The sequence below is a fragment of the Hippocampus guttulatus genome, chromosome 21, assembly GCF_054856545.1.
Source record: "Hippocampus guttulatus isolate MCC_2025c chromosome 21, RoL_Hgut_1.0, whole genome shotgun sequence".
Taxonomy (NCBI): domain Eukaryota; kingdom Metazoa; phylum Chordata; class Actinopteri; order Syngnathiformes; family Syngnathidae; genus Hippocampus; species Hippocampus guttulatus.
The window spans coordinates 7,194,188-7,204,392 of record NC_141281.1 but is presented as its reverse complement, the minus strand read 5'-3'; the positions used below and the strand labels follow the sequence as shown (position 1 = coordinate 7,204,392).

At 50.6% G+C, this 10,205-nt stretch overlaps 3 protein-coding genes across 7 annotated transcripts; 2 read left to right on the top strand and 1 right to left on the bottom strand.

The window, feature by feature from the left end:
• Positions 1-3,707, top strand: LOC147186913 (tomoregulin-1-like). Of its 3 annotated transcripts, none has more exons than XM_086101602.1 (10): positions 1-148; positions 851-960; positions 1,035-1,164; positions 1,261-1,287; positions 1,388-1,484; positions 1,616-1,764; positions 1,997-2,044; positions 2,119-2,233; positions 2,456-2,617; positions 2,752-3,707. In XM_086101602.1, the coding sequence occupies exons 1-10, from the start codon at positions 1-3 to the stop codon at positions 2,834-2,836; spliced, it is 1,071 nt and encodes a 356-aa protein (XP_085957728.1). In that variant the 3' UTR covers positions 2,837-3,707. The 3 variants fall into 3 exon arrangements, with proteins under 3 accessions (XP_085957728.1, XP_085957727.1, XP_085957729.1); XM_086101601.1 differs by having other exon boundaries at positions 1,258-1,287; XM_086101603.1 differs by lacking the exon at positions 1-148 and adding an exon at positions 184-302 and having other exon boundaries at positions 1,258-1,287.
• Positions 1,264-10,148, bottom strand: hus1 (HUS1 checkpoint clamp component). Of its 3 annotated transcripts, XR_015098959.1 has the most exons (12): positions 9,977-10,148; positions 9,292-9,419; positions 9,030-9,206; positions 8,629-8,736; positions 8,475-8,549; positions 8,297-8,396; positions 8,094-8,228; positions 7,549-7,739; positions 7,146-7,305; positions 1,903-1,989; positions 1,368-1,482; positions 1,264-1,275 (listed from the first exon to the last, which is right to left on the bottom strand). XR_015098959.1 is itself a non-coding variant. In XM_086101605.1 (8 exons), the coding sequence occupies exons 1-8, from the start codon at positions 10,026-10,028 to the stop codon at positions 7,657-7,659; spliced, it is 858 nt and encodes a 285-aa protein (XP_085957731.1). In that variant the 5' UTR covers positions 10,029-10,148; the 3' UTR covers positions 7,351-7,656. The 3 variants fall into 3 exon arrangements, 1 of the variants encoding a protein (XP_085957731.1); XR_015098960.1 differs by lacking the exons at positions 1,264-1,275; positions 1,368-1,482 and adding an exon at positions 1,691-1,808; XM_086101605.1 differs by lacking the exons at positions 1,264-1,275; positions 1,368-1,482; positions 1,903-1,989; positions 7,146-7,305 and having other exon boundaries at positions 7,351-7,739.
• Positions 4,679-6,949, top strand: LOC147186912 (caveolae-associated protein 4a-like). The gene is made up of 2 exons (XM_086101604.1): positions 4,679-5,137; positions 6,195-6,949. Exons 1-2 carry the CDS (start codon positions 4,784-4,786, stop codon positions 6,717-6,719), a joined length of 879 nt encoding a protein of 292 aa, XP_085957730.1. The 5' UTR covers positions 4,679-4,783; the 3' UTR covers positions 6,720-6,949.
• Positions 10,149-10,205: the final 57 nt, after the last annotated feature.

The following is a 10,205-nucleotide window of genomic DNA, read 5'->3' as shown; positions in this document are numbered from 1 at the left end:
ATGCCCTCCCCAGCTTCGTCTTCATCTTCGTCGTCCGTCCTGTTTCTCGTCCTCCTGCTGCTGCTCCTTCCCTCCGCCACGAGCGCGACTCCTCGAGGAGGAGGAGCCGCGCTCGAATGTGGACCGGGAAAAAACGCCGAGTGTCCAGGTGACACGCGCGCACAAACACGCGCACACGCATCTATAAATGCCGACCCGCGCACATATTAAATCGAAGACGCAAACCCGGTCACGTCCGAAGACGTTCAGGTGACCGGGGGTCACCTGGGGTTGGGTCGTCATGACGACCATGGATTTTGAAGGTCAGCCATGTTGTTTTGCCGCTTGCTATTTTCAAGATAATTACAAGCTCCACATGCAGGGCGAGGCTGTGTGTGTGTGAAGCGAGAGGATTTCTATGGGTGTTTGTGTAAAAGATGCATTACTCACGTGACAGGCACAGCCTCATGCAGATGTTGTGAGGAGACAACGCCCATCTTGGTGGTGTTGAAGAACTTTGGTGGCAGCCAACTGACATCTGAACAACAACAAAAAAAAACTTTTAAAACTGATTTGTTTACTGTTTATTGTATATGTTAAATTGCTCCATGTACAGCATTTTGTATGCAGCGATGGCTGTTTGAAAGTGCTCTATAAATACAGTTGAGTTGAGAACTACAAGAAAACAGAAAAAAAAAATAATGACGCTAACTCACTTCCTGTAGTCTTTGCTCACTTCCGGTGCACATTGGGTCATTACAAGGCGATAGAGCTCACAAGCCTAACATTAACAGCCAATCATATCCACACACACACATCTGTGGCCGGAGTGACTGACGACTTGTGCTTGTATTCTTTTTTTTTTTTACAGATGCGTCGTTGAAGAAGAGCGACCTGCGGGTGTGCGACGCAGGCACGTGTCGTTTTGGTGGGACGTGCCGCGAGAACGGCGCCGACATCAAGTGTGTGTGTCACTTCCAGGTTAGTGCGATTGCCCGAAACCTTTGGCTTGTTTGGCTGTGCGGGCAACCAAGCGTGCGCGTGCCGTCTTTCAGTGCCACAAGAAGTTCCTCCCTGTGTGCGCCTCGAACGGAGACACCTACCAGAACGAGTGCTTCCTGCGGCGGGCCGCCTGCAAGAAGCAGCGGGCCATCAGCATCGTGGCCGAGGGAGCCTGTGACCATGGTAAAACGGACACACACACACACATGTCCACGCATGTGAGTAAGCCTGCTCATGGTGGCGTCTCCGGCTCATTGGTTGCCTCTCTCCGACTAGCAGATGGAGCTTCGGGATCTGGAAATGGAGGTACATGAGCACTCAAATGTCTTAACATCACACACTTATCTCTCTCTCACATATACACAATATACAAGATGACAACTCACGCGTGTGTGTGCACGTGTAGATGATGATGGTTCTGGCAGCAGCCACGGCAAAAAGACGTCCAAATGTGAAAACTGCAAGTTTGGTGCCGAGTGTGATGAAGACTCCGAGGACATGCTGTTAGTGTGCACGCACACACACACACACACACACACACACACACACACACACACACACACACACACACACACACACTCACTCGCATATGACTCATTGACCTACTCATGCGTGTGTGTGTGTGTGTGAACAGCTGCATGTGTAACATTGTGTGCAATGGCCACAATGACAACCCGGTGTGCGGCAGCGACAGTGTGACGTACGAGACGCCGTGTCACGTCCGCGAGGCGTCCTGCCTCAAACAGATGAAGATCGACATCCGGCACGTGGGACGTTGCCAAGGTAACGTCACACCCGACACACATTCGTTGTGCGCCATGATCATTCTGTACAGAGCAAGTGCGTGTCTAGGAGTTCGGCGTGTGTGTGTGTGTGCGTGTGCTTGTGAGTGTGTATGCAATGAAAGAAGAAAATACCGACCTCAATCTCAGCCTCTCTCCACATTGTTGGGCGGCTTGCTTTGGCTTTCTGCAGATTCTCGTAAGCGTCTTCCTCTTCTTCTTGTGCCTTTCAGACAGAAGCAGGAAGGATGACAGCGTTAAGACGAAAACAGACATCTTTGGTACGTCTTCCTGCTTTTTGTTTTCCATCATCATCATCATCACCATCATCAAGTTGCTCTAATTCGTGCCACAGGCAAGTCAGGTGAGGGGGAAGGTTTGGCAGAAGGCTCCGCCGCCTGCCCCCCGGACCACGCCCTGATTTGCGTCCACGGCCAATGTGAGATGAGGAGCAACCAGGCAACGTGCAGGTAAGATGCATCATCGCATCCCAACATACTATTCCTTTTATGAACATGTCACGCACAGGTAACTATGTCACGTGACCCCAATGTTAACGCATCTAACGTGTCACGTGTGAAATCGTGTCATGTGACATCCAGTTAAATGTATGCCGCATGCACTGTAATTGTGTCACATGATCCATTATCCGAACAAATGACATGACGCCCACGTTGCGCTACATATTCCAGGTGCTCGGCGTCCTATGGCGGTCCTCGCTGTGACCAGCTGATGGATTTCAACATCCTCTATGTGGTCCCTAGTGGCCAGAAGCTGCATTACGTCCTGATCGCTGGCATCATCGGCGCCGTCCAGATCGCCATCATCGTGGCCCTCGTCATGTGCTTCACCAGGCACGTGCATGCACACGCCTCAACTTGACCGCGCTTAACTAACTAGTAAAACCAGTGGTAGCCATGGGTGCAAATGTCCAGAAATGAAAAACATCAAGTGGGTTTAACATGCACTTTGCATGTGTGTCCTGCAGGAGGTGCAACAAGGCCAAGCGAGGGAGGCGGCAGAAACAACATCTGGGCCACTTTCCGTCTGGAACGTCGTCCAGGATGATGTAGCATAGCGTAGCCTAGCGATCAGTCCTCGCTCGCTCCTTTTTTCCACTTGATCCACTTTTTCCACGGACACTTTTGATAACTCCACTTGTGGTGCCTCTTTACTTTCCTCGTCCAATACTTTAAATTCCTAAGGGGCCTTAGTTTTTTGCGTTTGCTTTTTTAATTTATAGTATCATTTTCTTTTCTATTTAAAAAAAAAAGATTCTTTGATTTTCCTTCTGGAATTGTTTTTTTTCTAAGAGGCAAGCGCAGACGAGCTCAGACACTGGAATGTGCCGATGAACTGTTCGTTTTCTGGTTAGCTCGCGCGCTCAAGCCTCTTAGCTTTTGTTTACATTTTGAAAGAAGTGGCGCATTTTTGGGAGTCTCATTTAGAATGTTTGTAGCTCACAATGTGGACATTTTTCAAACTTTATAAGGCTTTCCCCCCCCCACGCTTTTGGAATTCACGAGTGCCAGCGGCTGCTAAAAGGCACCGTGATTCGTTGGGGGACACGAGTGATGCAGCTGACGTGCTCTAGGGGGCGCTCTCATCAACTTTCTTGTCATGCCACATGAACACGCAGCTTTGGTTTTCTACATTTTCCAGTCTTCAGGTCCAAACTGCAACAGGTTTCTGGAAAATTTGTTTTTCCATGTTTTGCCAAGATGAGAATTGAAAGATTTTTCATCCACTTTTTGATGTTGTTCTTTTGGAAATTTTCAATGTCGGTACCAAGTGTCCTTGTTGCTTGTTTTCATGTGTTAGATGAAGCGGCCACGAGCGGTCCCGGTCCTGGTCCCGGTTGTGGTCGCACTGTAGTTGTTGCATGCTGCCGTCGAGTGTCGCTGTGGTTAGAATGTTGTTGAATTAAATCACCATGGTAACTCATCAACATGTGCTTTGATTGGTCGCTGAAATGAGTGCCCACCTCTCTGGCCCACAGAAGAGGATGACGCAAGCGCTCCTCCCAGGTCAAAGATGAGTGCGTGTGGTGGTGGTTGGGGGGGGGGGGGGGGTGACGGATAATTTTAGGTGTCAGCTGGTGTGGGAAGTCCCCCCGGCTGTCTCCCCATGGTCAACATCCCCCCCGCCCCCATTCCTCTTGGTATTCTTATTCATCTTCACTGTCCTTTGAGTCGTCTGGAAGGAGTCCAGGTCAGCAAGTCCACTCACCCAAGGAAATGGCCAGTGAGGGGGGTGGGGGGGATTAGTAGGGAAAAGGTGCCGCTGATAGATGGACGCTCAGGGGCTTTTTGGGTGGGGGTAGGGGGTATACATGTGTCATCTGGGTATTTTTCGACCTCTGAGTTGTCGGTTAGTCTGTCTGAATGGGACTAAGCATGTCAAAATTGAGAAAAAAGTAATTGAATAAAGATCTGCAAGCCAGTGACATTCAACTCGAGCAACGTGCTGCTCTGAAACTGCTGGGGAGAAGGGCAACTCTCTGACAAGGGCACAGAGTTTATCAGTCAATCTTCAAAACTGTAAATTCTACAAGAGCCACAACTAATTGGTTCATGGAAAACTAACCCATTGTCAAATTAAGGAACAACTATTTTGAACATTGATGAATGCAAGAGAGAGGGAACTATGGTCTCATGTGAAAAGAACAAGAATTCAAAATCTGCTAAATTGATTTAAAAATTATAGATCGTTGGAGCCCTGGTGAATTGCTGAAATGTTCCTGTTAATTCCCACAGAGTTTTCAACTTGTAAAATCTCCTGGAATTTTGTCACAACAGCAAAACTCTTCAGAATAGAACATACACGCGCTACCTCCTCCTCCTGTAAAAAGAGCCCATGTCATTTCCTGTTCTCTCTTTGGGTTTGTCTGTGCCCCCACCCACTTTGGCCCCTCGGGTGGTGGAGTCTGTGAGCATGCGTCTGTCCCACAGTGGCAACGCGTGCCCTCTCTACCGTCTCACCCTCTTGCCAGATTGGCACTGCAATCGCGCGGAGGCAGCATGGCGGACAGCTCGGTGTGCGGCGGCGAGGACGCGGCGGGCGTGGCGGCTCTGCTGGCGCGCGTGGCCGGCCTGATGGACGGCGTGCAGGCGACGCAACAGCGCATGGAGGAGCGGCAGCTGGAGCTGGAGAGCACCGTACGCGCCATCCAGGCCGGTGTTGCCAAGCTGGCCACAGAGCAGGCCAGCAGCGCCACCAGCCTGGAGAAACTTCTGGAGAAGACGTGCAAGGTCAGCAGGCACGTCAAGGACGTGCGGGTGCGCGTGGAGAACCAGAACCTGCGCGTCAAGAAGGTTGAGGCCACGCAGGGGGACCTCCTGGCCAAGAACAAGTTCCGAGTAGTCATCTACCAGGTGAGCGACTCGGGTGGGGGGGGGGGGGGGGCAACATGGCTCAGGTGCTTGTCCAGTCTTCACCCAACCTCAAGGATGGGGGTCTGAAACTCAACCCTAGAGACCATGTCCTTGGGTAAGAAGCTGATACTGCGTCATCAGTTGGTCAAATGAGGAGACAGTGTTCAAGCGAGCGCTTGTCTTCCCGAAGATACAAAGTCCAAGAGCATCTATGGCCGCATCCGATAAGCCTAAACTCTGCCTGGAAATGTTTCCACGGCCACTTTTTATGAGCTTCTCGTCACTTGGGTGGCAGGATAGCTGGAGGCGATGTCAGCCCACTTTGCCCGAGAGGCAAATTTACGGAATGAAGACCTACACAAATGAAGCTCAGAAGTGCTAACAACAGAATAGATGTACCGTGCTGCCCTCAGCATTGTTTCTGATTACGACAACCCATTGAGTTGAAATGAATTGCTCGGAATCGAAGTGTCCCTCGTGAATTGTCTTCACTTGATGGAAGCGCACACCCAAGGCCAAAAGTTCATCTCTGACCTCGAAAATCAGTGGTGTTCAAATGGCCTGCTGACCTTTGACCTCTCACATGAAGCGTCATCATCCCTGCTCGCCAAAACTTGGCAAGCGCGGAAGGTAACCCGATCGCCTTGTGCGATATGTTTAGCTTCCTGCCGGCTGCGGCACTGAGCTCTGCCAACAGGTGCCGTCCACTATTTAGGGAGGCGTGCGCGCCACCTGACACGCTGCTCCGTGCCAGCGCCTCCAAATTAAGGCCAAACCGGTTTAGCGCTTTTCAACACAAGCCTTCACACCAAAATCCCCATTTGCAAACGTGGCCATACAAAATGGAAGCTGCGAGCGGAGGAACATCGTGTTCCCTCGAACATGAAAAATACGGCGACGTAGTTTTTAATGCTTGTCAATGTTGGCATTCGTCCTGGTCCTTTAATTCTTGGGCCAATGACTCAATTGCAACTGGACTGTATGAGAGCATGTTCAAATATCAATACTTGGCCACAAAAAATATCTTTTAAATATTTTTCTTGTTGTGGTGTCTCAGGGCGAGCAGGAAGTGCGAGCAGTGACGCCAGGTCATGACGCGGACGGAGAAGTCCCGGGGGACAGCGAGGAGTCCAATAAGTTGGAGTGTCCTCCAGACTCAGATGAAGAGTACATGGTGGTGGAGGAAGCCGACGCTATGGCGGCGGCGGCAGGCGGGCGTCCCAAGAAGAAGACGGGCCTGACGCGCATGGAGAGCCTGAAGGCCACCTTCTCGCGGGAGAACATGAGCCGGACGCGAGACACCCTGGGCACCAAAGTCAACAAACTGGGTGAGCGCATCGTGACGGCCGAGCGGCGCCAGAAGATCCGCCAGTCGGGCGAGCGGCTCAAGGAGACCCTGGCCAAGAACGTCCTCAGGAAGGACAGGACTGTGGCCGAGGGCCAGGAGGGGGTCGACCCCGCTGCCGACAACAATGGCGGCGCGGCTGCGCCCGTGCCGCCGCCCAAGGGCCGGCGCGGCGCCCCGGATGAACCCCGGCCGGAGGGGGAGGTGCACGTGTACGACATGAAACAGCTGTCGTAGTGCCGGCAAGCCTGGTGGGGGCGCAAAGTTGGCAGAACAATTGAGGTCATGTGACTCTCTGGACAGTCTTTAGCTAATCAAGCTTGTGTGTTGACATTGACAAGAACTTGCTTTATGCATGTGATTGATCGGGAACAAGATGGCGGGAGCAGCGGCGGCACTTCGTGTAGCGACTTGAGTTGAGCAAGAATGTGATTTGAGAGAATAAAGCATAAATGCAGCAAACAGCAGCAGCAGCTTGTTTTGGGTTTTATTGACCTTTTGTCACGATGTCCTCCGAGTGCTTTTCTTTGTTTAAACGTATGGAGCTAAATTTGCGAAAATGTTTTGCTGCTTTACAAATCTGGGGTGACACAGGCACAAAGGCAACTGCTTTCAATGTAAAGCAACGTGCAAGTAAGACGAGATGCGTTCATTTGGGCCTACCTGGTGACGAAGCTTGTGTTGAGCCGCTCTGCAATTTCTTCTGCCGTGTTGAAGAGACGAGGAAAGGGTCGTTGGGCTCGGTGACAGCTCCTCCCTTGCTTGGCTGGCTGCTCCATCGAATGCTTCGGCCTGTCTATAGCCCTTGTGATCCGCAAGGGACCTTTTCCGCCCCAAATTGTGGATGGATTTTAAATTCACAGTTGAAAAGTATGTACTAAAACATTTTAATGGCAACAAAATTCAGTGTTCAGAATTTCTATTGAGAATCCGATGGCACAGATATGCTTCCATACATGACATCAGACAACAACTGACTGACCACTGCACGCATTTCATTTCATCTTAATATTACAAAGAATCAACATGAAAGTTCATTGACTTTTTTGAGACGGTGTGCATTGACCTTCCACGCCTTTTTTGTGGTCAACACGTGCACGGGCTCCGTCGCCAAGTACGTCTTGGTGCAGCTCAAAGTGCTTTGTTTTGCTTTTTGGTCTGTGGCTGTGAGCATCTAAGCCATGGCTGGAATGAAGTACTGCAGAGACACGTCCTGGTGGAGCAGGATGAGATGAAGCACCGTCTGGTGGACGATGTCTGTGGGACAGACAAACGGCCCTCCTCGTCATTGGGCAGGTGCCATCGATCCTTTTCTCGTGGAATTGACATTCATCCGCTCCTTCCAGTCTCCGCCCTCCCAAAAAGCAACAACTACAAATTCTAATGGGGGCTTTTCATGAAAGAAAAGCTCAGACGTGCCAGGCTTATTGTGGCACAACATGGTGCAACACTAAATCTGTGTAACTCAAACTTGGAACTTGCTTGTGTACCATTAAGACCCATTTAAAAACAGATAAACAAAGAAAGTGCACAGAAACGACCCGATATTGATGGGCAGACAATGAGCGACAATGGCGGGCTAAGCCAAAGTGTGGTTGTAGTTCTACTTACTGCATATGGCCCTGCTAGGGTTGACCTGCTGACCCACCAAGAACTGCTGCAGCTTCCTGATGTCCACGCGGGCCTGCGCCATGGCATCCGGGTCACGAGGTGACTGCGATCCCCCATCTTGGGAGGTGTGGTCACCTGCCAGGACAAAAGAGATGAAACATGGGTCAATGTGACCTCAGACTGATTTCCACTGGCAGTTTTACCCCAGTGAGGGTTTCCCAGGTCTTTGAAGTGAGTGGTGACGGACACGAGGTCCGTCTCGATCTTCAGGGTCATCTGACCGCTCAAGTTGGCCTCCACCACCTGATGCGCGCAAGCACAGACACAAAACGTTGGCTTCTGTGTGTGTGCAGCAATGATAGCGGTGGTGTTCCTTCACACCAGGAAGTTGGAGAGGTTCTTCATCCTGTCCACCACGTTCTTCATGGTCTTGAGAGGCGGCAGGTAGACACTGACCTGGCAAGCGCACAACACGTCACACGGGAATCCAACGCCAACAGGCACGCACCCCAGCGGCGGGCGGTCGCGCACTCACGTCAAAGTCAGGCAAGCTGGGCTCTTTGAACTCGTGCCACAGTCGTCGAGGGACGACATCAACAGGAACATCATGCGTCACCACACGGTTGACGCTGGACATGGTGGGCTGCATGGGCGGGAAGTCATCATGTTACTGGCCTGATGATCACGCTGCGTGTAGTTAATTCAGTCAACTGTCACAATTGCCGGCTGCTGGAAACTCGAGTAACTTTTTTTTCAGATTCAGAAAACGTTATTTATCCCCGTGGGGCAATTAGAGTTGTGTAGTGTGTTTTGGTTCCCAGAATGCACTGCGTGGTGCAATGCATTTAATTAATGAGATCGTAAGAATATTAATCCTTGTCATACGTGTGTATGAACAGAGGATGTCAGTCATATGTTGCTTTGCGACTGACTGACCAGCTCGGCAGCGACGGTGAGGCAAGGGCAGTGCTTTTTGGTCAGCTTGACTTTGACGCTTTTGGCATTGTGGACGGTCCTGAGGGCGCGGAAGATGTTCTCCGGCGTCACCTCAAGACAAATCTCGTTGTCCTGGGAGCTCACGCCCTCCATCTGGTACTCGTCAAAGATGTTGGCCTGGGAGGAGGATGACAAGCGTGTCTGTGTGTGTGTGTGTGGGGGGGGGGGGCAACGGGGGCGCAGGTCGGAGGGGCGCCATTACCTGTGCCAGCTCGCACCACATGGCCACGCCTCCGCTCGCCACTTTGCCGCAGAGGACAAAGAAAAGATGATCGGGCGTCAGACGCAGCGCGCAAGTCTTGGTCAGCTTGGAGATCGTGCTCATCACTCCTGCAACAACATCAAATACATTTTTGGGAGATTGCTTTCCACATGATTTGTTTGTTTAAGAAGAAAGCACATATGTAAATTGGAATGTTTGTGGTGAGTTTGTGCCTCCTGTAAACGCCATTGCGAATGATCATTGTGGCTCTTTTTTTGCATTCCGTTAGTTTTTTTACCGTTTTATTTCTTTAAGATCAAAGTGAGCATGAACGAGTTCCTCTCCATACAGTATTGTCAATATGATGAACAAGTTAACAATCAAGTGAACCGGTCTTGGTTTTGAGAGCACATTTTGAAGTACTTGGTCTTGTCTCGGACTCGACTCCTTGGTCTCGATAAATAGTGAGTGTGGTCTTGAGCAAAGCATTGGCTTCCTCACTACTTAAATGCCTCTTGGCGGTTGATTCTTTTAGTTCAACACTTCAATGGGGCTCTGACATACTGTAAGTAGTAAATTTGGGTCGACTTTAACACCTGAACTGAAGTCAAACGTCAAACCCACGCTACATAGGAGCCCTGTAAAAAGCAAACGGAGCTTTTAGCTTCCAAGCAAATGTTCTTACGCGTGAAATGGTTGAGGCAGGCCACGTCAACAATCTTCCCTCGAAATTTCATGGCCAGCTTAACACTCCAAAATGTTCCCGAAGTCAACTTCAACCAGCGTCACAGTTCAAATTGTTATTTGCCGGTCAACTTGTTTGGACTTCCCGCTACGGCGCAGCCATAGTCTCGGTCCGTCCGCGTTAAAGATCCGCCGGAAACGGAAACAGGGTAAAGATTCTCTTTTGATAT

Excerpts from the sequence above, each read along its gene's own strand:
- LOC147186913 (XM_086101601.1), top strand. The coding sequence starts at position 1 with ATGCCCTCCCCAGCTTCGTCTTCATCTTCGTCGTCCGTCCTGTTTCTC. Across the intron at positions 1,288-1,387 it reads TTCGGGATCTGGAAATGGAG|ATGATGATGGTTCTGGCAGC; the intron begins GTACATGAGCAC and ends GTGCACGTGTAG. Across the intron at positions 2,618-2,751 it reads CTCGTCATGTGCTTCACCAG|GAGGTGCAACAAGGCCAAGC; the intron begins GCACGTGCATGC and ends TGTGTCCTGCAG.
- hus1 (XM_086101605.1), bottom strand. The coding sequence starts at position 10,028 with ATGAAATTTCGAGGGAAGATTGTTGACGTGGCCTGCCTCAACCATTTC. Across the intron at positions 9,420-9,976 it reads CTGCCTCAACCATTTCACGC|GAGTGATGAGCACGATCTCC; the intron begins GTAAGAACATTT and ends ATGTTGTTGCAG. Across the intron at positions 7,740-8,093 it reads CCCTAGCAGGGCCATATGCA|ACATCGTCCACCAGACGGTG; the intron begins GTAAGTAGAACT and ends TCTGTCCCACAG.
- LOC147186912 (XM_086101604.1), top strand. The coding sequence starts at position 4,784 with ATGGCGGACAGCTCGGTGTGCGGCGGCGAGGACGCGGCGGGCGTGGCG. Across the intron at positions 5,138-6,194 it reads TCCGAGTAGTCATCTACCAG|GGCGAGCAGGAAGTGCGAGC; the intron begins GTGAGCGACTCG and ends GTGGTGTCTCAG.